The sequence below is a fragment of the Chrysochloris asiatica genome, unplaced genomic scaffold (assembly GCF_000296735.1).
Source record: "Chrysochloris asiatica unplaced genomic scaffold, ChrAsi1.0 scaffold00050, whole genome shotgun sequence".
NCBI lineage: Eukaryota > Metazoa > Chordata > Mammalia > Afrosoricida > Chrysochloridae > Chrysochloris > Chrysochloris asiatica.
The window spans coordinates 11,619,141-11,645,736 of record NW_006408568.1 but is presented as its reverse complement, the minus strand read 5'-3'; the positions used below and the strand labels follow the sequence as shown (position 1 = coordinate 11,645,736).

Below are 26,596 nucleotides of genomic sequence, written 5' to 3'. Positions count from 1 at the left end.
AGGGTGTAAATCTTTACGGGAGTAGAAAGCCTCATCTTTCTCCCGCGGAGCGGCTGGTAGTTTCGAACCGCTGACCTTAAGGTTCGCAGCCCGATTCGTAACCACTACGCTACCAGAGCTCCTTCTCTAGAAGAAGGCTTTTCTTCTGAGGTGCTTCTGAGTGGCCTCAAACCTCCAGCCTTCCTGTTTGCACCTCTCAGGAACTCCAAGGAGAGAAAACCTCATTTAATGTGGTGTTCTGCAGAACCTAAGCCACCGTCTCTGAACAAAAACTACAGGCCGCCCTCTTCTAGTTAGTTTGTATCTCTAGGATGATTGGACAAAGCTGAGGTAGCAGTACTTCAGCTGGGTTCAGATCCCAGCCAACAGCTGAAATCAAACGCTTTTGTAGTGCGTGGCTCATCAGTTCGTGTGGCAGCTTCTAGCACCTTGCGCTCCATCTTAACCCGGATTTAATCCCCACTCCATCCTCCAAGCTGCGTCTCTTTCAACATCTTCTGCTGTTGCATCGATACTTCCCACTTGTTGGCTTTTTTGGTATATGTGACAATTATTCCTTTCAAGGTACCGCCAAGAATCGTAGCCCTCTTGACCCCCTGACTTCGCAGCAACTCAGCAGCAGGCATTTCTTAGTGTAAACTCAGTAGGGGCACTGTGTCAGCACCTAGTGACCAGCGCTGGAGTTGGCCTAATCCAGTGGTCTTGACCTTAGCCAGACCCAGGAGTCCTCCCTAGCGGTGGACTTGGTGTGGCTCCCAGTGGACTTGCCAACAAATGTGTGGAGTTGCCGTCTCAGCTCTCAGGCGCTCACAGGTCCATTCAAGCCAGCATATCAGACCCTGGGCTTCCCCAAGGGCAGAGCCCAGGGCCTGTTCTTACCACGTCTCTGTCCATCCAAAGAACCTGGATGACCGTGCCCCCTCCTCTGCCTTCCAACTTGGGGTGACTGTCCAAAAAGAAGGCTTCTCAGAGAGGAAAGATGTTTGCCCAGATTTCTTAGAAACAATAGCTCCGTCCAGATTAGAAAGCTCAGGTTTGAGGAGGGGACCTGAAAGAGATGATGCCTTCTGGTGTAGTTTTTGTTTGGGCTTTAGAAGTCCCACTCCATGGTTTCTTCCTAAGTGACCAAAAGCTATGTTAACCCACAAAAGTTTTTAACTCATGGGAACAGCTGAGTAATTCCTTTCCTGATGTTTTTCTCATCATCACTGTAGATAGGAGCACAATGTCTGGGCATGGGCAGCTCCATTGATGGCACTGGTATCTGAAAAGGGAGACTGATGTTAGCTATGTTAACTGTTATCCAACCTAGAACGTACCTGGAAATCCTTATCTTTACCCATAACTGGACTGTCTGTCTATTCTATTTCAAACCAGTTTTCCTCTAGTTCTCTTGACTACATTTTAACTGTCACTTTATTATTAATAAGCTATGTAATAAGTTACACAGAAAAGAGAAATGTTCAGTAAGGAATTGTTAAAGGCCCCAAAATGTGTGTAACTACCACCTAGGTGTCTTTGAGGTGCCCCCTCCAATCATAATCCCTTTCCTCCCCACCCAACCCCACCCTTAAAGCCAGTCACTTATGTCATTTCCATTATAATGGCACCACAGTAGCTGCTACCACCATCTCTGCTGGTTCATTCTGCACACCCTGATGGTGTTGGAGTGCAGAGTCCTTAGCTGTACTTTAGAAAGGTCCAGACTTAAGTCCATCCAACTGTACAGCGCCCAAGTCCTCTGCTACCCACCCCATGTGGCTGTGGTCCACATGCTCTTGCACTTGGAAATTGAAGTATAGCCCTTTCTCCTGAAGTAAAAACTTTTTAAAGATGATTTGAGAGTGGCTACTTTCAGAACCCTAGAAGAAACCCCTGACAGATCCCCACCATTATCCTGACAAATGGGCACTGTGAATCTCTGGGAACACTGGTAGTCCACAGCAGCCTGTTCTTAACTGATTCTTTTTCTTCATAACGGTTAGTGTGGGTACTGAGTGGAGGTGGGGAAATGGGTTGTGTGCATGGTGTGGTTAGGGACTGTTCTCACCTCAGGAGAAATGAAGTTGATTAGAGCTTTGCCTTGCTCTGCAGGATTGGAGAGCTACCCTTGATTCCAGACAGTGAACTTTACATATCCCTTCCTCCCTGCTCTCTAAATTGTCCCAAGCAAAACAGCAGCCTCTCTGCCAGTTATCAGGGAGGGCCCTTGAGTCCTGTGGGTCACTCATTATGTGTCACCTGCACATGCTAGATGAACAGTGAGCCTAAGACATCAGCTCTCTGGACCCCTGAAAAACGGGAACTAGAAACAGTCCCTCCTCGGTGGGTTATTATGAGAATTGAGTGACTCGTGGCATGTGACACAATCGGCACAGTGCCTGGCACATTGTTGTTGCTGTTATTGTTAAGTGCCATCAAGTCAGTTCTGACTCATAACAACCCTGTGTAGGGTTTCCTAGGTGCAGTTGGTGGGTTTGAACTGCTGACCTTGTGCTTGGTACAGGAGCCTCAACAATTGGGAGGTATTGTTAATGCAGCATTGTCAGCAGAGGCAGACTTGCCCATCTGTTCTCAGACCTGAGGCTCTTACAGCAGCTTCTGAAAAAAGAGAGAAAAGATGGCTGGACCTCAAGCTGTGCTTTTCCATCTGCCTGACCCTTCTAGAGTGGAGAAATGCTCATCTCAGATATTCAGGAACATGCCCGGCCCTTCTGGCACCCACACCACTTTTAGAGAGCCCTCCTCAGACCTGTCTGACTTCTGCCTTGGGGTCCACACCCAGACCCTTCAAGTCTTCTCCTGAGAAAGCCTACCTGTAGAGACAGTCTGTCTGTCTGCCTTTCTTTTTCTTTCTTTCCCTGAACGTTTCTGCCTTGCAGTCCCATTTGATGAGAATGACCTGGAGGAAGACGTGGACTCGGAGCCTGCAGAGATAGAAGGGGAGGCAGCCGAGAATGGGGACACAGGGGACACTGGTGCTGAGCTGGACGATGGTACGGGGACCCCAGGACTTCCCCTCTCTACCCGTGACCTCCCTCTTCCCCACTGTGGAGACTGGATCTGGGAGGATCAGAAAACTTCTGCACGAATAAAGCAAACACACAGAGCTCACGGAAAACAACTGTTACGTCTCCTGGCTCTTTCCTTTCTCTGCCACTAACTTGGACTGTGTATCATTTCACCCACCCATAAACTACCATTCAACTCTGCTGGCATTCAGTGATGGAAAACCCAAGTGGGTCTGGGGGCTTTGTGATATAGAGTCTTTTACAATGACAGTATACATAGTGGTTACCCTCAGAAAGCTACATAGAAGGGCTGGTATTTAAACTATTGAAGTAGGTTGGGGAAAAGGAGCAGGAATTAGGCTGGGCAGAAGAATGAGACAAAAATGGGGGCCAGATTGTGAGGAAACAGACATCTGGGTTGTGGGATTGGGGAGTGGTTGTTGTTAGGTGCCGTCGAGTTGATTCCAACCCTTAGCAACCCTGTATAGGGTTTCCAAGGAGCAGCTGGTGAGCTTGAACCACCGACCTTGCAGTTCAAACGACTTTGAAGTCTGACGCATTAGCTCACAGCGCCACACCAGGACTCCTGGGGAATGGTGGAGGGAGGGATATCACACAGTCAAGTGAGTCCTGGGAGCCAGGTCCTACCCTCCATAGGCACACTTCCTGCCTTGGCTGCTGTAACCAAAAAGAATACGGAGAACCCCAGGCTCTCATGGAACTACCATATTGCAGTGGATAATGCATTTTGAGGCCTGGGAAGAAAGCAGGGGAGTCAGAAGCTCTATGTGGGCTAGTCAGTAGGTTCTGTCCCTAGGTAACAGGCAGGGATGGTAGAGTCTGGTCCAGACTCCAGCGGTTGTGAGGTCTGTATTGGGCTATTCCCTGAGGAAGGCAGGAAATGGGAAAAGGAGCCTGGACTCGTGCGTGCACCCCATTCTGTGCCCTCTCTTCCTTCTGCCAGATCAGCACTGGTCTGATGATATCCCGTCAGATGCTGAAACTGAGCTTCGCTTGCGGCACCAGGAGGAGATAGAGGCAGAGCTGGAGCTGAGGGTATCAGAAAACGAGGAGGAGACGCCACCCTCCATTCCAAAGCAACAGGAGAGAGGTGAGTCCATTGCTCTTAGCAGGAGACATGGCTTCCAGAATTCCTGCTGAGAGCCAGCTGAGGGTGAGTGTGACACCAAGGGTGAGCTCCAAGTGGCCAACATTACACCCATCCCTCCTCTACCTTCCCTGAGCCACTAAACCAAACCCAGTGTTGTCAAGTCGGTCCTGATTCAGAGAGACCCCCCCTATAAGATTTCCAAGGCTGTAAAGCTTTACAGGAGCAGAAAATCTCTTCTTTCTCCCACAGAGCGACTAGTCGGTTTGAACTCTCGACCTTACAGTAAATGGTCCAGTACTTACCACACAACACCAGCAGGGATCCTTTTCCTATGCCTTTGGCCAGAGGCCCCTTCTCTGTTAGTTACATGAGCTATAAAAGAGTAGACAGTATATCTCAGAGAAAAAATGGAAAACGAGTTAACAATAAATACTGTCAGGAGTACTAATGGAAGAATTGTGGAAATGTTCTGGAAAAATACATTCCAAAAATTCCAGAGGACCTCATCTTTTCATAGGAAGACTCTGAGGAGCAGACCCAGGAACAGGACTGAGTTACTTCAGTTTGGCCCTCTGATCTCCCCCCATCTCTGATAATGGCTTGCATGTTGTCTGCTGGCTGAGAGAGAACCTCTGGTAGCTTGAATTTGGGGTGAATTTTCTGTCATAAACCCATGTATCCATTCTTTCCAGGTCCCTCACAAGTCTCCAGCCCTATCCAGTCCCCTCAGGAACAAACTGTTGGATTCTCCCCGGTCCACAGTCCTGTGGCAGAGGTAAGGCCTTATCACTCACTGTGGAGGACAGAGGACCAATGGGACCTTGAATGGACAAAACTCACTCACCTTACGGCCCCTGGTGGACACCACACACACATGAGAGTGAAGGAGGCCATTGGCCATCTAGTCCTCATTCTGAGGAAACTTTAAAAACTGTTCTCTCCTCAGTGTGCTAAGTAGAGTTGTGTGTGTGTTTGTGTTTTAAATGCGTAGGTAACAAAAACATATGCCAGCTCAACAGTCTTCACATGTACACTTCAGTGACATGAAATACATTCTTCATATTGTTAAACAGCCACCATTAACTGATCCTGGATTTTTCCATCCTTAACAGCAGCTCAGTGTCCCCTAAGCATCTTTGTAAATATATGTTAAAATGAAAGCAAGTATATCTATGGAATCATTAGTTCCATATGACACATGAATTTTTTTCTCCAACTCCACAGCACATAACAACAACGTTATTTTACAGTAAATGTGTTACCATTAAAGATCAAAATGTTTCTTCAAATTACCAGTGGTGTATAAGCAACACATGGGAGAATGCTGTGTAACTAGAACACAATGGTGTGTTCTGTGGAACACAGTTTGGGAATGTCTATCTGAGGGACAGATCAGGGAGGGAGGCCAGAATTCAAGACCTAGGTGTGCTGATGGTTTAGACTTTGGGGCTCTGGGAAGTGTGTGACTATCCAGTGATTCTGTCTGTGAAACAGGAACAGAGTGATTTGCGGAGACCTCAGGTGGGATGATAGAAGGATCAGTGTAGGAGTGTCTGCATGGATCATTGTTTTCCTAGGAAGGACAATTTGGTTGCAATGCAGACTGTAATAAGTAACTATTTAAAATCATCTAGTGTTGGCCTCACATTCATATACCAGAGCTAGGAGCTCTGGGGGTTATAGCTTGTCATGGAGAGCTAAATGCATTTGTATCTTCTGGGCCAGTGTTCTTTTCAGTGGACAAAGAACATAGGGTATGTTTGAAAAAATAAAACCCTGAGAGCTCACTCTGTTCAAATTAAATGTAGTGGTTCTAGAATTGAGCAAATAGAACAGAAAGTAAGGCATGGTCTCCTGGAGCCATTCAAATAACAGCTGAAAAGAGGGAGAGAGGAAAATATTTCCACAAATTTAAGCCCATTGAAAATGTTCCCTAACGGACTTTTGGTGACCATTGAAACTCTTGCCTTCTAAGCAGCTTCTATTTACCTTCCCTATCTCCAGGGTGCTCGAAGCCCATTGACCTGTCTTGCCAGTAAGGTGAAATCTCCAGAGGAGCGCTTTTTCCCCGAGCCTCTGCTCCCCAAAGAGAAGCCCAGAGCTGAAGGGCCCCTGGACCAGACAGTGGTACCCACACCCATACGCTCCCAGCCAGCAGCACTGCCAGAAGCCAGGACTCCTGCCTCTCTAGCTGGTCCTCAGCAGCTGTCCCCATCGGCTGCCTGCACCACCCCTTCCACCCAGCTCCCCATCTGCTCCCAGCCTCAGCCTTCCTCTGAGGCCACCATTCCGTCCCCCACAGAGTCCCCCATACGCTTCCAACCCATTCCAGCCAAAACATCTACTCCTCTGGCCTCCCTCCCTGTGAAGAGCCCGGCTGACACCAAGGACAAACTGGGCAGCCCTCTTACCATGGATGAGGCCCTGAAGCGAAATGACCTGGTGGAAGAGTTCTGGATGAAGAGTGCCGAAATCCGCCGCAGCCTTGGACTCACACCTGTGGATCGGAGCAAGGGGCCTGAGCCCAGCTTCACCTCGCCTGCCCTTAAGCCAGTGTCCCTAAAATCCTATGCAGTTGAGAAATCCCCTCAGGATGAGGGACTCCATCTTCTAAAACTGCCACCTATCCCTAAACGGCTGGGCCTGCCAAAGCCAGATAGTGACCAGCCCTCACTGCTGACTCCCAAATCCCCATCTGACAGAGAACTGAAAAGCTCCCATGAGGAGCGCAAAGACCTGTCCAGCAGTTCTGGCCTTGGCCTCCACGGGAGCTCCTCCAACATGAAGACCTTGGGCAGCCAGAGCTTCAACACCTCAGACTCCACCATGCTCACTCCACCCTCCAGTCCGCCCCCACCCCCTCCCCAAGATGAGGAGCCCGCAACCCTTCAAAGGAAGCCGTACCAGACGTACGAGCACAGGGAAGCTGAGCCCAAGGCTTCGGCTCTCCCACCTCCCATACCTGCGACATTTATGCGGCACCCCCGAGAGCCGGCTCGAGCCCCGAGAGAGGAGGTGCGGAAGTCATTTGTGGAGAGTGTGGATGAGATCCCCTTCGCTGATGACGTGGAGGACACTTACGATGACAAGACAGAAGACTCAAGTCTGCAGGAGAAGTTCTTCACACCGCCCTCCTGCTGGTCCCGCTCTGAGAAGCCCCTCCTCCCACCCCTGACCAAGGAGAATGGTAGGTTGCCTACTCTGGAGGGTGGGGTCCAAGCACAGAAGAGAGGGCTGCCCTTAGTCTCCCCCGAAGCTAAGGAGCTGGCTGAAGAACGCATGCGAGCCAGGGAGAAGTCAGTGAAGAGCCAGGCGTTGAGAGACGCCATGGCCAAGCAGCTGAATAAGATGAAGGAAATGGAGCTGGCGGCTGCAGCCTCCAGGCTCCCTGGGGGTCCCTCCCGCAAAGCATCCTCCATGCCCTCCAAGGGCAAAGACCTTGACTCTGAATCCCCAAAACGCCCAGTCCTTAAGGGCTCTGAAGAGCCCACCCTGAAGCATGAAGCCACCAGTGAGGAGGTGCTGTCCCCTCCATCTGACTCAGGGGGTCCAGATGGTTCAGTGACCTCATCTGAGGGCTCCAGTGGAAAGAGCAAGAAGAGGTCATCACTCTTCTCCCCCCGCAAAAACAAGAAGGAGAAGAAGACCAAAAGCGAGAGCCGGCCCCCAGACAAGCCCGGCCTAAGCCTGCTGGAGGAAGCCGCCACTAAGCCCAAGTCCTTGTGGAAGTCTGTCTTCTCCGGGTACAAGAAGGACAAGAAGAAGAAGGGCGATGACAGGTCCTGCTGCAGCACACCTTCCAGCGGAGCCACTGTGGACTCAGGGAAGCACAAGCTGTCTCCTATCGTGAGAACAGGTATGTCGCCAACCAAGAGAGCCTTGTGGCACAGCGTAAGATGTGTTTACTTTAGTCTTCTTGAAAGATCCAATTTCCTGTGAGGCTCCCGGTTCTTAGGAGTGATGCTGCCCATGTCGGTAGAAGGGAACTGACTCTTGTGTTCATGGAGAATCTGTGGTTGTCGCTAGCTACTGTTGAATTGGGCCCAACTCATGATGCCCCCATACACAATGGAACAAACCCCTGCCTGGTCCTGTGCCCGGGCTTCACGTTCAGGGGCAGATCAGAACTTCAGTTTTGAAAGTTTAACTTCCCACTGGTTTTTCTCAAAGTCACAAAATGACTTCACGCCACACTTTCCAGAGAAAAAGAACTTTGCTTTATCCTAATCCACTACAATGCACAGTGAACTACAACCGCAAGGTTGGAAGTTCAAAGCCACCATATTGTTCCTCAGAAACCCTATACAGGGTCGCTATGAGTTGGAACCAACTTAACATTACATTTCCATGGGGTTTGTTTTCCATTGACTGATTTTGAAAGCCTCTTCCTAGTCTGTCTTAGTCTAGAAGATTCTCTGAAATCTGTTCAGCATAACCACTGACAGACAGGTAAAGGCGTGGCTGCATGTGAGGTGCATTGCCTGGGAATCGAACCCAGGTCTCCCACATGGGAGGCAAGAATTCTACCAGTGACCCACCCCTGCTCCTTCACAAAGCATCTTCTCTCTTGGTGAACAGCTTGGACTTTGGGATTTGTACCCTTCCTAAAGAAGAGCCTGAGCTTGTCAGGACAGAGGGCAGTGTTGTCAGGAAGTAGTAGGCTGTGGGCCAACACCTGTTTCTTGTTGCTTGGCCCCGTTCTGGTCAAGTGTCTGCATCTACACACACTCAGTCCCCAACATGGAAGGAGAAGAATGTAAACTAAAAATACACAAGAGTGGCATTCTGATACATGGTATATAGCACGGATGAACCTTGAAGTCAAAGTTTGTGGGGAAATGGAATGAAAAATTAATGGAATTTTTCCACAGACTTTTTGAAGGCCCCTTGTATTTTGTGATCCCACTTATTTGTAATATGAGAGTCCGGGTGTGGCACTGTGGGTTAAAGCACAGGACCACGAGGTCGGTTTGAACCACAAGGTCAGCGGTTCAAACTCACAGCCACTCCTTGGAAACCTTAGACAGGATCGCTATGAGTCAGAACTGACTTGATGGCACTTAACAACAACATGTGTAATATCTAGAAGAGGCAAATGCATAGAGATATAATGTAGACTAAAGGTTGCAGGGACTGGGGAATGCTGCTCTTGAATGGGTATAGAGTTTCTGTTTGAGGTGATAAAAATGTTTGAGAGATGAGTAGTGATAATGTTACAAAACATGGTGAATATATGTTATTGAGTTGTATGCTTGCAAATGGTTAAAATGGCAAATTGTATGCTTTACATATGTTTTCTGCAATAAAAAAGGAAAAGCAAGCAAGAACCGAAGCCTGTGACCACTCGTCCCATGTGACCGTAGGAGCTGGGCCAGCCCTGCCTTCACACTCTGCCTCTTTTCTCCATCTTCCACAGAGTTGCAGCTCCGGCGCCAGCTGAGCTTCTCAGAGGACTCGGACCTCTCCAGTGATGACATCCTTGAGAGATCTTCCCAGAAGTCCAAGCGAGAGGTACGTGGGCCGGTCAGAAGTGGGGCCTGTGGAGGTTTGAGGGCCTTGACTGTCATCCTCAGCTTGCTTCATGCTGATCCTTGAGGAGGAGGAGGATGGGGAAAGTTGATGTCAAGCTGCCAGCCGTCTCCCCAGCAGACAGCCGAATCAGGGGTCCAGTCTAGTGGTCCAAGCAAGAGACATGAAGAGGGCCCTTCTCTTGAATTTTTAATGGACTTTTAAAAAAATCTGCATCCATGGGGGAAGTTTCTGTGTGTAGCTCTTGTTGAGGGAGACCAGAGACTGTCCGTGCTTAGAGCTTCATCCTAGCTTTAGGAAGCAGTCTGGTGTGGTGTCCATTCTTTCTGTTTTCCCTCAGCTTAAGAACTTCCTTTGGAAATCTCATGTGAGAATAGTGTCCGCTAGCACCCTCCACTAGCACACAGGATGACAGGGGTTACTGGAGGCTGGGGCAGTAGATGGGAAAGCATGCTGCAAGACCGGGTCACTCTGAGGAAACTTCTGGTCACCCTGCTTGCTTTGTGTACTTGTTGATTAAAGAGGGTTTTCAGCTATTAAAGACACTGACCGGGAGCCTGAGCGGGGCTGTGCTAGTTGGGGCATGATGGACATCTGCCTTAGCCCCCTCACTGCCTCAGGGCTTCAGAGAGGATGTGTCCACTCTACTTTCTTGAGACATGAGTGTGTAACGTTCCTCGGTCACCAGCCTCCTATGGGTGTCCAGTCTTCTGATTTTAGGGGGTTTTGTAGCCTTGTTTAGGCACAACAACTTTGGACAAGGGTGAGGGGCTAGAGGGGTTACTAACGGGACGTCTGTTACACAAAGGCTTCAGCAGCAAGGCCATGGACTAACTCAGGGTGATGGGCAAGCCTCCTTTGACCTCCCTTCTTTTTAAAATGAAAAATGTCCCTAGTTTTCATGCACCTTCTTTACAAGGCTTCTCAGGCTTTGAGGGGGACTCTGCCCTCTCCAGGATTTAAACCATTGGCTGGTAGACCAGCTGGATGAGCTGTGACGGACCTGAGCCTCTGTACATACTGTTCATGTGGCTTCTATAGCCTACTTCCAGCTCCCTATCCTTGTCTGATCCAGTTCCTCTTTCAATAACTCAGCAAACTAGGGAAACCTGCCATTTTTTTCTCTTCTCTCATTCCTGATTTATCACCTCTTTACCCACCTAGAAAGTCCGACCTCTCTCTCTGCCCTATTCTGGCCATTTGCAGAGCCCGGCCTTCAGGAGTCATAGGCCACTCTGAGTTGGGGTTTGGGACACAGTGTACCCTTTCTCCAACTGGGGCTGCTCTCACGGGTTGAACTTTCCCAAGCAGCATCATTGGTACAAACTGAGGATTTTGCTTCTGGATGTGTGCGAGTCTGAACACATCCCAGCACTGGAAACTGACCAGGAGTCCTAGGGGCTCAGGGAAGGAAGGAGACTGTGGTCCAGGGTCACCTTTGCCTCTGTGGTGACCATGCATACATATAGCCTTTCTTGTCAACCCTCCCTCTCTCACGGCCCAAAAGGAGTTCTCTTTTCCCACTGGCAACCCCCACCATAGAATCCTAGAACCAGAGCAACCCCAGAGACCTCATATCCAGCTACAGCTCAGAAGTAAAGTCATCTGCTGGAGGTCAAGTAGGAAACACCAAAAGCAAAGGAAGCCTACAATAGGACCAACCTTTCTCCCACCATAGGGCTGTAGTCACCACAAGTGAGAGGTGAACACCCACCTCCTCCAAGACAGGAAAACATCGCCAAACAAAAAACAGAAAGGACATTTTTTAGGACAATTAAGGAAATGTTAGTGTGAACTGTTTACCAAAACCAAACCACACCTACTGCCATCAAGTTGATTCCAATGCTTTGCGACTCTGTATAGGGTTTCCAGTGCTATAAATCTTTATGGGAGCAGAAAGCCTCATCTTTCTCCCATGGAGCAGCTGGTGGGTTTGAACTGTTGACCTTGCAGTTATTAGCAGTCCAGTGCTTATCCTACAGCAGCACCAGGGCTCCTGTAGACTGTATAAGCAAATTTAATGTTATCAAGTTAAGATTAAATTCTTTGTAAGCAATAATGGTGTTGTAGCCCTATAGGGAAATGTTAGGAAGCACTTGCTGAAATATTTACAGTGAAAGATCACGATGTGTGCAAGTGATTCCAATTATTTATAAAGAGAGCTGAATCAACTGTGTGGCAGATATTCCATTTGGCACATCTGAATGGTTTGGTGTGGCGCCCTGATGCACAATGGGTATGTGCTGATAACTGAGAGGTCAGCTGTTTGAACCTACCAGCAAATGGCTCCAGAAGAAAAGATGTGGCGATCTGCTCCCACAAAGAATTACAGCCCTGGAAACCCTACAGGGAAGTTCAACTCTGACCTGGGGTCGCTATGAGCACACCCCAAGATGATTGGTAGAGGACATGTGGGCATTCTTTTGTTATCCTCTTTCAACTTGTCCATAGTTTTTGGAATTTTCAGAATAAAGTTCATGGCAGCTTATTGTTAAGTGCTGTCAAGTCAGTTCTGACTTACAGTGACCCTGTATAGGGTTTCCAAGGAGCAGCTGGTGGGTTTGATCCGCCAACCTTGTGGTTCTCAGTCCGGTGCTGATCCTACAGTGCCACACCAGAAGTCCGCATGGGAGGTAGAGGGGCCTCAAGTAAGATTTGAGTTGCCTCAAAAGGGAAGTCTCTTGCTGACAGTGCTCCAAACCCCTGTAGCCAGAGCCTTGCTGTGTCTATACGAATGGGAAGAGTATCCATGCCTGACACAAGCACATGTGTTTGGTTACAAACAAAAATCAGTTTAAAATAATAATGTTTATTATACAGTTAAGATCATTTAAAAGCAAACAACCAGTAGCTCTACCAACAAGAGGTAACTCACGGGAGTCTCTTTTCTTTGCCTCAGGCTGATTTTTTATTTATTTATTTGTGTGAATTGAGTGAAAGTTTACAGGGCAGATCATCAGTTTTACATTCAACAACTCATACACCTTGTTTCATTACTATGATTATAATCTTCACATACCATCAGTTAACAGTACTTCTTTCTATTCATTTTAGCTCTTTTTTTTTTTAATAACACTCAGGCATATATAATAATTTAGACCAACAAAGGGTACATTCTGCAAGTCTGCCTCCTGGCTGCCAGCTCTCTCAGTGCACAGTCCTGGTGTAGCACTACAGGATAATGTGCTGGACCACAAGGTCAGTTAGAATTGCATGGTCCACAGTTCAAACTCACCAGTCGCTCCTCAGAAACCCTATCCAGGGTCGCTGTGTCGGAACTGACTCAACTACACTTCACAACAACAATGTGGCTGCCGCTTGCCCACTGATGCAGAACAGAGCTATACATTTGCTCCCAACAGCCCCCTAGCCTTGGTTCCACAGCCAGGATGGTGACGCTCATGGCAGTTCCCATTCTCTCAGGAGCTATTTTGAGTGCTGTCACCTGAGTCGGTACCAACCACAGGCATCACATCAGTTAATTATGGGGAAGGAGGCCATTCATATCTAAACAGCTGAAACTTAGGCACTCTAGCGCACTGGTGGTGCTAACCACAAGGTTGACAGTTCAAACCCACTGCTGCTCTGCAGAAGAAAAATGAGACTTCCGGCTCCTGTAAAGATTTACAGTCTCAGAAACTGTATACAGGGTTGCTATGAGTCAGAACCAACTCCACTGCACTTAACAACTTAGGTTCCTGGAAACTTGAGAAAAGAGGTTTATTTGGGGGTGAGTGAGGAAGCGACTGTCTAGTCAATGAGTAGAAGAGGGAATCTTATTCAGAACAGGGGCTTTTCCTAAAATGGTGCTGCTGCTGCTGGGGTCTCTACACCCAAATTCATCACTTACACGGCCCTGTGTGATGTTGTATCAAAGCAGTCATGTGTTTTAGTCTCGTGTGTTTGTTTTAAACTTCTAACTGATTTTGCTCCGTTCCTGTGTGTTCTATTTTTAATTTTTAATTATTATCATTACCATTCTGTTTTGTTTTCCGTTGCCATCCCCTTAAAAGTCGATTTATGTACCACACGCCTTGGCATTCAGGAGATCGTATGCATCAAAGGTAGTGTGTCATTCCCATTGGCTGGTCCTTGTTGCATGCATGTCTGTGATTAACCACCCAGAGCAGCCCCAGCTCCGGCCCTCCGGCCACATCCTCACTAACTGTTCCTACACGCATGGAGCTGTATCAAACACTGGCAGAACTTTTTCAGGTGTTTCGAAAGAGAGAGAGAATGGAGACCACTGGCTCTTTAGTGGCTGGGAGTGCATGTGGGAGTTTTGCTCCAGAGCCTGAGGGGGGGACAGAGTTGCCTCTGGGGGAGGTGGGTAGTCACTTAAGGCCCTGACCTTTGGGGGCTGCATCTTCAGTGACCTCTGTACCACCACTCCAGCTCTTAGAAAAGCATATTGAGAGTATGTCCCTGAATTGAATCTGGAAGTTAACACTAAGTCTATAAAGTCCTGAGAAGCAGTAAAGAAAATATTATGGGGAGAGGCAGTGTTTGCCCAGTATTTCTTAAAGCATCCGACATTCACTGGCGCCCCATTTTCAGGTGGACTTGGGCCAATGCCTCCATGCCCCTTCAGTTCGCCTCTCCCCAGGATGACTCCCTTTTTCCCAGTGTTGCCTGTGTGCAGAATCCAGGGTCAGTCCACACTCAGTTCCATGGTTTTTCACTCACACTCTGTTAATAAGTTTGGGGTCACCAGGCTTAAACAGAAACCTCCCTGTTTTCCATACTTCAGATATCACTTCTTGAAAGAACCTCACAGGTACCACTCATCTGAAGAAAGTGGCTTTTGTTACTAAACAAGACAATAGAAAGACACTGATTTTTCTCCTTTTCTTCTCCGTATGTGCCTCCTAGAAACAGGGCTCTTGGGAAAAACAGTTACCAAGACCTTTTACCCTCCACAAAGTCTTAAAAAGAGCAGACCTGCTTATACAGGAAACAGGTGATCTTAAAAAGAAGGGATGTATGACTGTCAGTTGCTGTCTTAACTTTACTACTCAGCTGCCCACTCTTTCATGAGGGGCAAGCATCTCATGTTGCAGATGTTTAGTTACCCTTGTGGCATTGTGGCCACAGCAGTGACACGTTCTTGTGAACCCTGGAGCTGAGCTGCGGGCTGGGGCACCCACACACCCCTCATGCCTCGTGCCTGCCAGCACACTCTCATCCTTGCAGTGCTCTGTGGAGGAGCAGCGTGTGTGTCGGCCACCAGCTCCTACCTCCATGCCCTGCCAGCCAACCTCCTACTGACATCTCAGGCCTGCATGCCCCTGACTAAGGAAACATCTCTTCTTCTCTCCAGCCAAGAACCTACACAGAGGAGGAGCTGAACATCAAGCTGACCCGGCGTGTGCAGAAGGCAGCTCGTAGACAGGCCAAGCAGGAAGAACTGAAGCGGCTACACCGAGCCCAGGTGAGGCCTGAAGGCAGTGTCAACGTGGCAGCATCTGCCTACTCCACCCAGCTGCTTCTGGGCCATGAAAAGGGGGGTGGGGGACGGGGAGGAATCCTCTGCTCGAAATAAGTTGCATGAGATGCAGCCCTAAATTTTCAGGCCACAATTCAGAGCAACAACAGAGACCTCGTTGTGCTTGTTGGTAAAGAAGGAATGGGAGGGAGTGTAATCATTGAGATGAAACAAACCGTACAACGGCTTGAAACTAAAGCTGATGGTCTTGTCTGTTTACTTTCACTCAATTCACAATAAAAAGTTGAAATAAAAAAAAGGAAAAAATGCATTTGGTACATAGATAAATTAATACTATTCTTTGAAAAATATAAAAGTCTTAGATTATATATGAGGTTGTTTTACTAACAGTATCTTGTTAATTCCTCTGTCTTCACACTTTTTTTGTCTGTTAAATATGCCCAATTCCAAGAGAATTGTTTTATTATTTCCATTATAGCTCTAGTTTATCAAGTTACTGTGTTAATGAATAATTTCTCTTTATAAAAATAACTACATACATATTTGTATCTATTTTAACCTATTGCATCTTCATTTATCATGTATTTTTATCCTTACATAGTAGCAAAAAAACACATAATCCATAATCCTGCCATTCTGATATTAATATTGTCATTTTTCTCCCTTTTTACTTGTCTTTTTTCTGATACGTCTGTCTTTTCATTTCAACCTCTGTCAGCTTCAAGAAGGAACTCTGATAGCAGAGTGGTTATGAGTCAGGCTGCTAACTTCCAGCTCAGCAGTTCAAAACTTGCAGCTGCTCCGCAGGCTAAAGATGAGGCTTTCTGCTCCCATAAGGATTTACAGCCTCAGAAACACTATACAGAGTCACTATGAGTCAGAACTGACTCCACGGCACATAACCACCACAACCATCATCTTTAAGAAGTATGTCTTGCAAATAGAATGTAACTAGATTTCACTTTTTAAAACAGTCTGACCAGTGTTTCTTTTAACAGGGAGTTCATTCAGTCCATCCGCTGAATGTGTAACTTATAAATTGCATTTGATTTCTTCTTTTAAAAAAAGAAGGAATGGCCAAGTGTTCTGTTTCTAAATTCCTTAGTCCAGAACAGAGGTGTCTCTAGGTTATGTCAGGTACAGCATGTCTGGGCAGCGTGAGCAGTCTCCCTGCCAGCTGTGAGAGATCATTCACAAGTTAAAGCTGATTGCCACAGGTGCTGTTCCCATAGCCATGCCTCCACTCCAGAGTAATCACTGCAGAGTCCGCAGGTTCATATGTGAAAACTGATACTAAGAGTCCATGTGGCCTGTCAGCCTCTAAAGGGCCTCACATTTTGTAGGAAAAGACCAGGGCCATCCTCCTATGTCTTCAGGCCTTATTGATCCTAGGCCACTCACAGTTTTAAAAACAATTTAGCTTATATAGGCAGGATTTTCTGAGAACCCCTTCTAGTGCTTTAGCAGTATCAATAGAGCCTTAAGTTAGCGCACTTGGCTCTTTCTTGCCAAGAGCTCCGGTAGCGTAGTGGTTACGAATCGGGCTGTGAACCTTAAGGTCAGCAGTTCGAAACTACCACCTGTTCCATGGGAGAAAGTTGAGGCTTTCTGCTCCCATAAAGATTTATAGCCTTGGAAACCCTGTATAGGGTCACTATGAGTCGGAACCGACTCCACGGCACATAACAAACACCACCATCCTTCTTGCCAGAGTTTATATTCACTTCTTCTCTCTTAACTGCTGTGATGAGAGGCTGGCCATCACTTAAAAGTACGCCATAAAAAAACCAGAGGGAATGGAAGCAAAAGCTACTGATTGATGATGCACAGAGGAGAACTGATGAGTGTAAAACCAAAGTTCTCACGTGTATACTATCACTCAATTCACAATAAAAACTTTTTAAAAAAACCGTGTGCCGTGCTCCACGGCGCTGGCTCACACAGGGACCAGAAGTCTGCACAGTGGCCAAGGCCCTGTGAGCTGGGGTGACTGGTTTTCACACTACACACTGGGCATAATGCCCATGAAGGGAGCCCTTCCCAGCATGTGTTTCTCCCTCTCTGTGCACCTCCGTTGTTGCCTCCTGAAAGCTAGGCGTTAAGAGAGTTGGGTCCTTATTGTGCGTTTTGTTCCATGTTAGATTATCCAACGGCAGCTGGAGCAGGTAGAAGAGAAGCAGAGGCAGTTGGAGGAAAGAGGGGTCGCTGTGGAGAAGGCTCTGCGTGGTGAAGCAGGTACTGTCTTGGTTTCCTTTGTGAAGAGTTCTGTTCCTGAAGCAAAGCACCCCCCTTAGTAGGCTAGCCTTGCGTCGCCTCCCCTGGACATCAGCCCCTATTCCAGTAGGACCCACTGAGACCTGGGGCTTCCTGATAGTCAAAGGAGAGAAAAGTACTTCTGTTTGGGACTGGCCTCAGCTCAGCCCTGCCTCAGGCTTACCATTCACCCAAAAATGAAATCAGTCCATTTCATTTGCTGATGGCAAGCACTGGGCTGTCTCCCCCCTTTCCTCTTTGCCCCTCACCCCCGCCCCCATTTTCTCTAGGAGAAATAACTGGGAATGAGGGAGATTGTACTACAAGGAGCCATCACAGAACTGCACCGAGCAATCCCCCAGCCTGCTCCCTCACGTGCCCCACCCTCTTTTGTTCAGCCGACCCTGGGCCCCCTCTTCTGCCCAAGCTGTACAGGGCACAGAAGGGCTCATCCATAACTTGTAAATGGAGTACAAAGCCTTCTCGTCAGAAACAGATTCCCCAGTGCAAACCCAGGCCCCTTGTTTACCGAGGGGAACTTAGAGAATGACTGTGAGCTCTGTGTGGCTGGGGGTTGCCTCTCTTAGCAGGGAAGAGCTCTAGAATAATAATTCGGTCACACCCACTTGCCCACCAGAGGAAACTTGTGGGTTTGTGTTTAGCACAGTTGGGAGCAAAGCAAACCAGAAAATTAAATAAATGAGTCATCCTTGGTCCCAAGGATCCAGGGAGCTGTGTGCTCAGGACTTTGAAACCACTGGACCAGGCCTCACCTCGGCCCCCACCTCAGGTGTGGAGTGACTGATTTCTGCATTCTCAGGCTGACATGAGCCTTAGTCTAGTCTCTGTGTGGGGACACCTTCATCTCTTCAGGCTCAGCATTCAAACTACGAGGCTGGGGATTAAAGAACGGTGGTGATTCCTTGTTACTTCCTTATTCTGGCATTGCAGGTGGGGGTAAAAGGAGTACATGCGGACAGGCCGTCCATGAAACTAAAGAAGTATCAGTAAGAGGCAGCCAGGAGTCGGGCTAGGTGCTGCTACCTGACTTTGTTAGACCCAGACCAATGGGCTGAAGTCCTGGCATGTGCCTGTCAGTTCATGGGGTTTTGAAGGTCTGTAGTCCACGTAGGGGGGAATAGGGGCTTGTGTGTAGAAGCAGGTCTCCTTTTCGAAGGCCTTCAGAGCCTAGAAACTACAGCTTACCATCAACTGAAAGATGTCCTTCAGGTGAAGAGCTGGGATGGGAGAGAAAGAAGATAAAGATGTGAATGTTCTTGGGTTTGTGCGTCACCTAACTCTTGAGACCCAGGCCACCAGAAGAGTTACAAACACTTGAACCACTAAACATCCAGTCAGCCAAGAAGCCTGGGATGTGTTATGACAAAGCAAGCACTGACCCCATGTGTCCAATCATAGAGATTCAGATCTACCTAAAAGGGCCACTGAGCTGTCCAGTGAGCCTATGGTGGTCCCCACTAGCTTGTGGACCTTTTTCGTTGTTTTCACTCCCTGCCATGCCTACTCTGCCTTGGTCTCCTCAGTTAAGCTTGTCCATTGGGAGAGAGTTAGCCCCATCCACCTGCAGTCCCCTGTGCCCAATACAACCAGCTCTGGGTTCCTTTACTTCTTGCTTTTCTCTTCTTAAAAGGTATCAGAAGGGCACCATCATCCTCCCTTCCTACCCTTCCCCACAATGTATTTCTGTCATGATGGAAAGAGACCAGTCAACAGATAGACTAAGTCAGTACTGATACACATCGACATTTCAGAACTGCCTCTCTGCTCACCAGCAGGGCCGGTATTTCCTTTCAGGCACACGAGCGTCCATTGGCTGCCATGCAGTTTGAGTCAAAGGCAGTACTTCTAGGAGCCCTTCTACAAACCACCTGTGTTACTCAAGCTGCTGACTGCCAAGGGACCGGGAAAAATGTACCATTCAAGAGAAGAATTTTCACAAAACCCTCTCTAGAGGCTTAATGATTGTGTTTTTATAAACATGTACAACCAGAATTCCATCCAAGACAGTGGTTTTCAAACTTATTTTTTAGCATCAGAACTCTTATTACAAGTCCAATGAAAAGTTCAGGTTTAAAATAATTACAAATTCATCTAAAATGTGAGTAAACACACATCTGGGAAATGCCAGTTACAGTAGAGAACAGCAGGTGTCAGTAAACTTGAATGTCCTCATCGTTCCCGGGACCAAGTATTGAGATTGTTGCCATTCACACAAGTTTGTTGTTTGTTGTGAAGTGCACTGAGTCCATTCTGACCCATAGCGATCCTGTATAGGGTTTCCGAGAAGCAGCTGGTGAGCTTGAACCTCCGACCTTGCAGTTCAAACCGCTTTGCAGTCCGATTCATTAGCCCACAACTTCACACCAGGACTCCCTTCACACAGGTAGTCATTGTAAATGATAAGCTGGATGTTTTGAACAGTTCACTTGGAAATCTTCAGATACCTGCAGTTTAAGTAATTTAGATGCTCAAAACTTTAAAGTGGAGCAATAGAATTGTCCTGCAGTTGAATCACTAAGGAATCTAACAGCACTTCCTATTCCTTAGATGAATCTAAGTAAATCTCAAAGCCAGCTATGCTATGATATCTTGACGTGTGTCACCTACATAAAGCACTACACCATGATAGCCACATGCTTAGAGAGATGTCCATAAGAATCAGCATAAACTGTCTCCAGTATGTGAAGATGAATCAGATGCCTGCTTTATCATTTCTCAATCATCCCTGCACTCTCTCTCGCTGCCCCTAGCTACCAGAGCCAGCTCAGCAATCACAAACTGAAAGGACACTTCTTTAGATGACCAGTAGGCAGATGCCAGCTGCTAACTCTCCATGACACCTTAATCTTGACCTGGATAAAAATTTAGGGTTTTCCTATAAGTCCATCAGGATGCCAGCTGCCAACCCAGGGACCTGCCCTGGGCTCTCATTTTCACCACTGACTCACATTGAGTACTCGGTGCTTACTGAGTACTGCAGACCTATTAAGGAATTGTTCATTGGAAAAGAGGCTTTGATTTTGTAGGAAGATGCTGTGGAAGAGACAGTTGCCAGCCGTACCTTAAAGCAAAATCTATAATGTGGTTTTGTTTTGTTTTTTTAAAAAAGTGAAATTGTTTACTGCAGATTAATAAGTAAGCCTGTGCTTACCTTGCTTATTGGGTAATCCAACACTGTTTCCATATCCCAAAGCAGGGCACCTCCCTCCCTTCCCTGATTGGAAGCGCTTCTGAATTTAGAATCTTTATTGGCCTCCACCATTGTGTATTCAAGATTGAGGCCTCATTGAATCATCAGGACAGGTGAAATCCTGCCTCCTGAAGCCAGTTAAGATTGACCACCAGGTGGTCTTTCTGATCTAGCCAGACCTTAATCATTAGCCCAGGTCCTCAGGTGTGCTCTGGATAACAAAGCTTCCACCCAAGAAATTCTAAGGTTTTAGAGTTTTCTTCCCAGGAATCAAAGACAAGACCATATTACTTTGTTGTCGTTAAGTGCCATCGAGTCTGTTCAACTCATAGCAACCCTGTATAGGGTTTCCGAGTTGCTGTTGGTTGGTTTGAACTGCCAACCTTCTGGTTAGCAGTCCAGTACTTATCCTTCAGACTACAACATTAATTATTTTAGGTAAAGTTAAATCTTTACACCACAGAGTAGTTGCTATCTCACAGAGAGGCCCTAGAGTGGCCTCCTGTATCATTTTACAGGAGCTCTGGTAGCATAGTGGTTACGAATCGGGCTGCAAACCGCAAGGTCAGCAGTTCGAAACTACCAGCTGTTCTGCGGGAGAAGGATGAGGCTTTCTGCTCCCGTAAAGATTTACAGCCTCAGAAACCCTGTACAGGGTCGCTATGAGTCGGAACCGACTCCACAGCACATAACAACAACAACATTATACTTGGAGGCTATACTTTAAATAAACAAGAGGTCCCACTCTAATGGAGTCCTGGTGTGGCACTGCAGGATAATGCACTAGACCACAAGGTCAGTTTGAACCACAAGGTCAGCAGTTCAAACTCAACAGCCACTTCTTGGAAATCCTTTACAGGGTCACTATGAGTCGGAACAAACTCAACTGTACTTAACAACAACCACCCACGCAATAATACCTTCACAGAGAGTTCCTATAATTGCTCCTGAGTGGGCAGAGAAAAGTTGGTACTAGGTCCTCAGGGTGAGTTGCCCTAGCAGCACAGATTCCTATGTTAGTGGGTTCACTGGGCTACAAGTGCATGTGCTGTCTCTGGTTTTTTTACTAAAGTGTTTAAATAAGTTGAAAGTATTTATGAACTAGGGACTTGAGAAACCTCTTGAAGATCCTAGGGTTCCAAAGAACAGTTTGAAAACCACTGATCTAGTCCAAACTCCTCCCTTTCAGCAAGATTGCACGAAGATCTCTCCATCCAGGCATGTCTATCCAGTCTTTAAGGGCACGTTTTGGTATTTCTGTTTGGGAATTTCCCCATGATGCCTTTGGGAAGTTCTTTGAATACATTGGCTTCTACCACAAGAAGGTATTCCCAAATATGTTATTTTTCTTTTCTCATTCTAATCACATCACTCCCAGGACTGGCCTTCTGTGGAAATTCCCAAAGGCCCATTCCCTAGTTGACAGATCATCAAGGCTAACCTATGCACGTTGACTTTTTTTTTGCCTCTGCTCCTCTTGATTCCATTCTTCACGTTGCACCTGGTTGAGCCCTGGTCGGAGGGACCATGTTTCCTGTAAGAAGGTAATCTCAGCTGAGCATGGTAATTTGGAGTCATTCAACAACCCACCCGTTCCCTGAGAGTTCTGCTAAACTGGCCGGAACCTGGCTTTGGTGGACTTCTATTGCTGTCTGAGGAGGTCAGACTTGTGAGCCGCATTGCCCTTCCAGAGAAGAGATTTGATGTGGACCTGCCTTCCTTCTTGCTCTCAACTTGTCAAATAATTATTTTAGACCCAGAGTGAGAGGATTGGGTTCAGAGCCTTTGCCTCTGGGGCATCACTTGTGTTCTATCTGGTCCTGAGGATACTAGGAAGCCCTTTTTGGTACTGGAACCCTGATTCAGACTTAGAGCCCCTGGAACAGCATTGCGCATGAGCTGCAAAGTCATGACAAGATTGCACTCTGCTTTCTGATGTGCCCATTCTTGAAGGGAAACCCTCATGTAGAATAAAAATGCTGCCAGGATCAGCATTCAGATTGTGAGACTTGGGCACTGAAACCTGGTGTGGTCTGTTTCTTTGTGATTCGGGGCAGATGACCACCACCTGCTCAATAACTGAGTGAGTTTCTGAAGTTCCTCAGCGGTGTCCAGACTTTGTATCTCAGGCATGCAAAGAATTTAATAACCAACTGAGTAGTGATAAAGGCTGGAGTCCTTGGTGTGGCGCTCTAGGATAAGCACTGGACCACAAGGTCGGTTTGAACCACAGAGTTGGCGGTTCAGAACTCACCATCTGCTCCTTGGAAACTCTATTACTGGGTCACTATGAGTCAGAACTGACTCCACAGCACTTAACAACAGCAACATCTAAGGCTAGGAGTGCCTGTGGGAAGCAGATCTCAAAGAGTCTTAGATCTTAGAGCACTTGGTCTGGGATAAGACCTGTACATAAGTCACGGCTGGTTTCCTGTTTTCAAGAGAAGGCTGGCTGAAGTTGGTGCCGGAACCTCAGAAGAACAGGATCACCTTCATCTCAAACCCATCCCAAAAAAGTGCTTGTGCAAGGAGTTTGATAGAGTCCCTGATGGGGGTCACGTGTGTGTGATTTGTTGGGAGAGCTATGTCTGCACTTAAACCTAAGGGTGGGTGTCCTTGCTCAGATTTTGTCCCCAGCCCCTCGGTGTGAATAAGGAAGTTAAGAAGGAAAGAAGGAACCCTTGATCTGCCCCTGAACTTGCTTAAATCTTCTTAGTTAAGTAAGGTTGGATCCCAGATGTCAAGGTTCCCAACAAAGCCAAGGTCTTTCATGCTGATGAATAGGAAGTATAGACTGGATATCCCACAGTTCCTGGCTCTTGGCTTCATCGCCATTGGTCTTCACGCTCACCATCCTGAAATATAGCTACATATTGTGTATAATGCACTGACAGATGTGTGCTTTCCATCTGTTCTTCTTTACCCTCTTGACTGCATCTCTGTGTGTGTCTTTAGTGCCTCATTTCATCAATAGTCTGGGCATGCGGGGGGGACAAGAGGGTTATCTGATCCAATAACTCTCTTCACCAATTCCTTGTTGTAGACTATTGGGGAGAGTCTTATTACAGTGACCTCATCGACTTGCATCTGGGTGGTATGTATAGCAGCATCTATTGCTGACACTAACCCTCCCATACCCTTCCCCACCCTCTCCTAATCCCTGCTCACCAACAATAAGAAGATCAACTTGATAACCAAATGTGGCAAAAGCACAGGCCCTTTTCCAGTTCAGAATGGAGCAGGATGTCTGACTTACCCCGCTGCCCAGATCCGCTCCAGAAGAGGCTGGGCAGCTCTTGCTGCCCGAGGCTGTATTGGTCTTTTGGGTTTTGTTTTTCAAAACAAAACTTCACCTGCCTCAGCCCATCAGTCTTGTAACCCGGCCCCCATAATATCGTTTGGTTGTTTGACAGCATCAATACACACACAAACACATGTGCTCACTCCAGTATGTCCTCTTCCCCAAATCTATCAATCACAACTTGGAGATATCACATCACTAAGAAGCTCATAGCAGACCACTCAGGAATCAAACGTGAAGAACCCATTTTCATTAGGGTGGGCTTGCATCCCTACCACCCTCCACTCCACCCACCAAGAAGCAAGAAGATCCAGGTTCATGAACCAGCTTCATTGCTCTGATTTCTGTCCACAGCCACTGAACTTGAGGCTGTATTGACAGGTTTCTGGAATGATGCCCACAACCCCCTGGTATGTCCTGGGACTGACTTTGCAGGTCTTTCCAGGAAGACAAGAAAAGCCTAAAGCAGTGCTTCTCAAAATGTGGTCCCCAAACCAACAGCATTAGCATCTTCACCTGGGAACTTGTCCAAAATGCCAAATTATCAGGGCCCCACCCCAGACAAACCTACAAAGTGATTCCGATGCCCTCTACCATGGGAGAATGACTGGCTTACAGGAATTTAGTCTTTTTGTTGTCATGCTGTGCAGTTGCTCAGAGAAATGACCAATCCATAAATCTTGTTTCTAGATTTTCTCCTGGAAGGCTGCCAATTTGGCAAAAGGAATGCCAGGCAGCCAACCTTGAGGTTAACCAAGGGGAGCTCTGACAGCTTCTTGGTGTCCCTGCATCCTTCATCTGGCAATCTGACCTCTTCATCTTCCTATGGAGGTTCCATGCCTAGAAGTGGTCTTAAAATAGGGTTGGCAAAGAAAATTCTCTTATTGTATGTTGTTCTGACCCATCCTTTTAAGTCATTTCATGGCCCATTCATTTAAAAAACAAAGCTGTAATTCAGTGATCTTGGAGTGACTCCGCCAGTAAGGAGCCACGGCTTCTAAAGGTGGGCTTCATGGTTGCAGCCCCTGCTGGCTGTGTTCCCTGGCCCCATACTCCATTTGAGTCCCACCCCCCAGAGACCTCTGTGCCCCAGAGCTTCAGTGTGGTTAGTGACCCTCACACTTAAGACATTGATGCTGTAAAAGGGCTGATGCTTACAATCCAATTAACTCGTCCTACCCCTGTCTAATGCCCCTGATTCCTTCCCCTCTTTCCCCTAACACTCCCTGGGAAATGTTGATGTTAATTCTGACTGAATATCAATGTTGGGGAAAGTTCTTTGTTTTTCAATTCAAAATCTCCTGAAAAGAAACGATCAAAATCCATTTCCTTAAAACTATATGCACCCTTCTCTGTAGATATTCTAGCCATATGATCACCTCGTACGTGTCTAGTTTATATTTTGGTTTTTTTCTTCCCCTATTGCACATTACAACATTCAGTATGAGTGATGAAATTTAGCTGGCTGGCTCCATTTTTAAAACCCTTGACTTCAGCTAGAAGTTTACAGATTTGGAATATCAACACATTCCTGGGGAAACAAATAAATAAGAAAAAGAAATTCAGTATGTCTTCAGAATTGTAAAACACTTCAACATCAAATACCCCAAAATCCTTGTCACTTGGCTTCCTGATTGATTCCCTTACTTCTTGTTTAGTCAGACCATATGAAGTTTATGTAAAGTTTATGTAAGACTTGTGTTTCTACTCACCACATAAGAGACTGCTGGTTTCCTTTTTGTGAAGCCTGAAAGAAACCTTCTGTTTTGGAGGGCATCACTTGCAGACAGCAGGCATTCAACAAGGGCCCCAGGTCTTGTTCTCACGAAACCCCAGGGGAAAGACAGAGATGACCAGAATTAGGTTCCTTTTAGTTTCTGCAGATGTTTCATTCTTGGGGCACTTGGCAGTCCTCATCACTTGAAGGAAAAAAATATGTTTTGACCTAATTGTCTAAATGTAGACCTCTGCTCTTGCATCCCCAGAAGACTGCCAAAGCCCAATGCTGAGCAATAATGCCCAGGCTATTTCTCACATGAGTAAGATAACGCTGCAGGTAGTACTCAAGGAGTGCAGAATTCTGTATCCTGCCCAGAGGACAAACTCCTGATTCTTGCCCAGTGCTCTGCCCAGCAAACTATTGTTTCTAGGGGTCTGTATGGCATTCAGCTGTTTAAAGATGCCAAATCTGTATTCGAAGACTCTGAATCACTGAATAGAGAAGAAAGATTTCCCATTTCCACATGGCTGAACCTTGTGATTTCAAAAGAAATCATCAAAGGTTCACATCCTGACTTTTGGGCAAGAGAGGAAGGGTCCTAGAGTAACCACATTCCCCCTCCTTCTTCCCTTGAGACACTGGGCAGTCTCACACCTCCCACCCAGCCTACCAAGTTGTGTAGCACGAGAACCAGTAGATAGCTAGAAATCTTGTGAGAACAACTACGTCTCTTCTGAAGAACTTGAACACACATACACACACCTAATTTCTAGTTTTCAGAGACCTCCCCTCTTGAACTGGGGGTCTCAGTGGAATTAAAAGCACACACATGGCTTAGAAGCAGAACATAAGTGGCTGGAATGTGGTTGCTGTTGAGTTGCAGGAGAGGACAAGGAGGCCTCCCTCAAGTCTGGCCTCTGAGGGACCATGTCCACACCTTTCTGTTCTGTTTGTTTCCCTCAATTTGCTGTTATTAGACTTGGGCACATCTGCTCATTTTACACATTAGCCATG

The 26,596-nt window shown here is 47.0% G+C and overlaps 1 protein-coding gene across 1 annotated transcript in view; it reads left to right on the top strand.

Moving 5' to 3' along the window:
- Nucleotides 1-26,596, top strand: part of MICAL3 (microtubule associated monooxygenase, calponin and LIM domain containing 3) — a 137,841-nt gene that overhangs the window by 99,918 nt on the left and 11,327 nt on the right. The window contains exons 22-28 of the mRNA XM_006862724.1: nt 2,883-2,996; nt 3,976-4,122; nt 4,815-4,897; nt 6,127-7,978; nt 9,539-9,633; nt 14,972-15,082; nt 17,239-17,332. Coding sequence (XP_006862786.1) covers nt 2,883-2,996; nt 3,976-4,122; nt 4,815-4,897; nt 6,127-7,978; nt 9,539-9,633; nt 14,972-15,082; nt 17,239-17,332 — 2,496 coding nt within the window. The remainder of the gene's footprint in view (nt 1-2,882; nt 2,997-3,975; nt 4,123-4,814; nt 4,898-6,126; nt 7,979-9,538; nt 9,634-14,971; nt 15,083-17,238; nt 17,333-26,596) is intronic.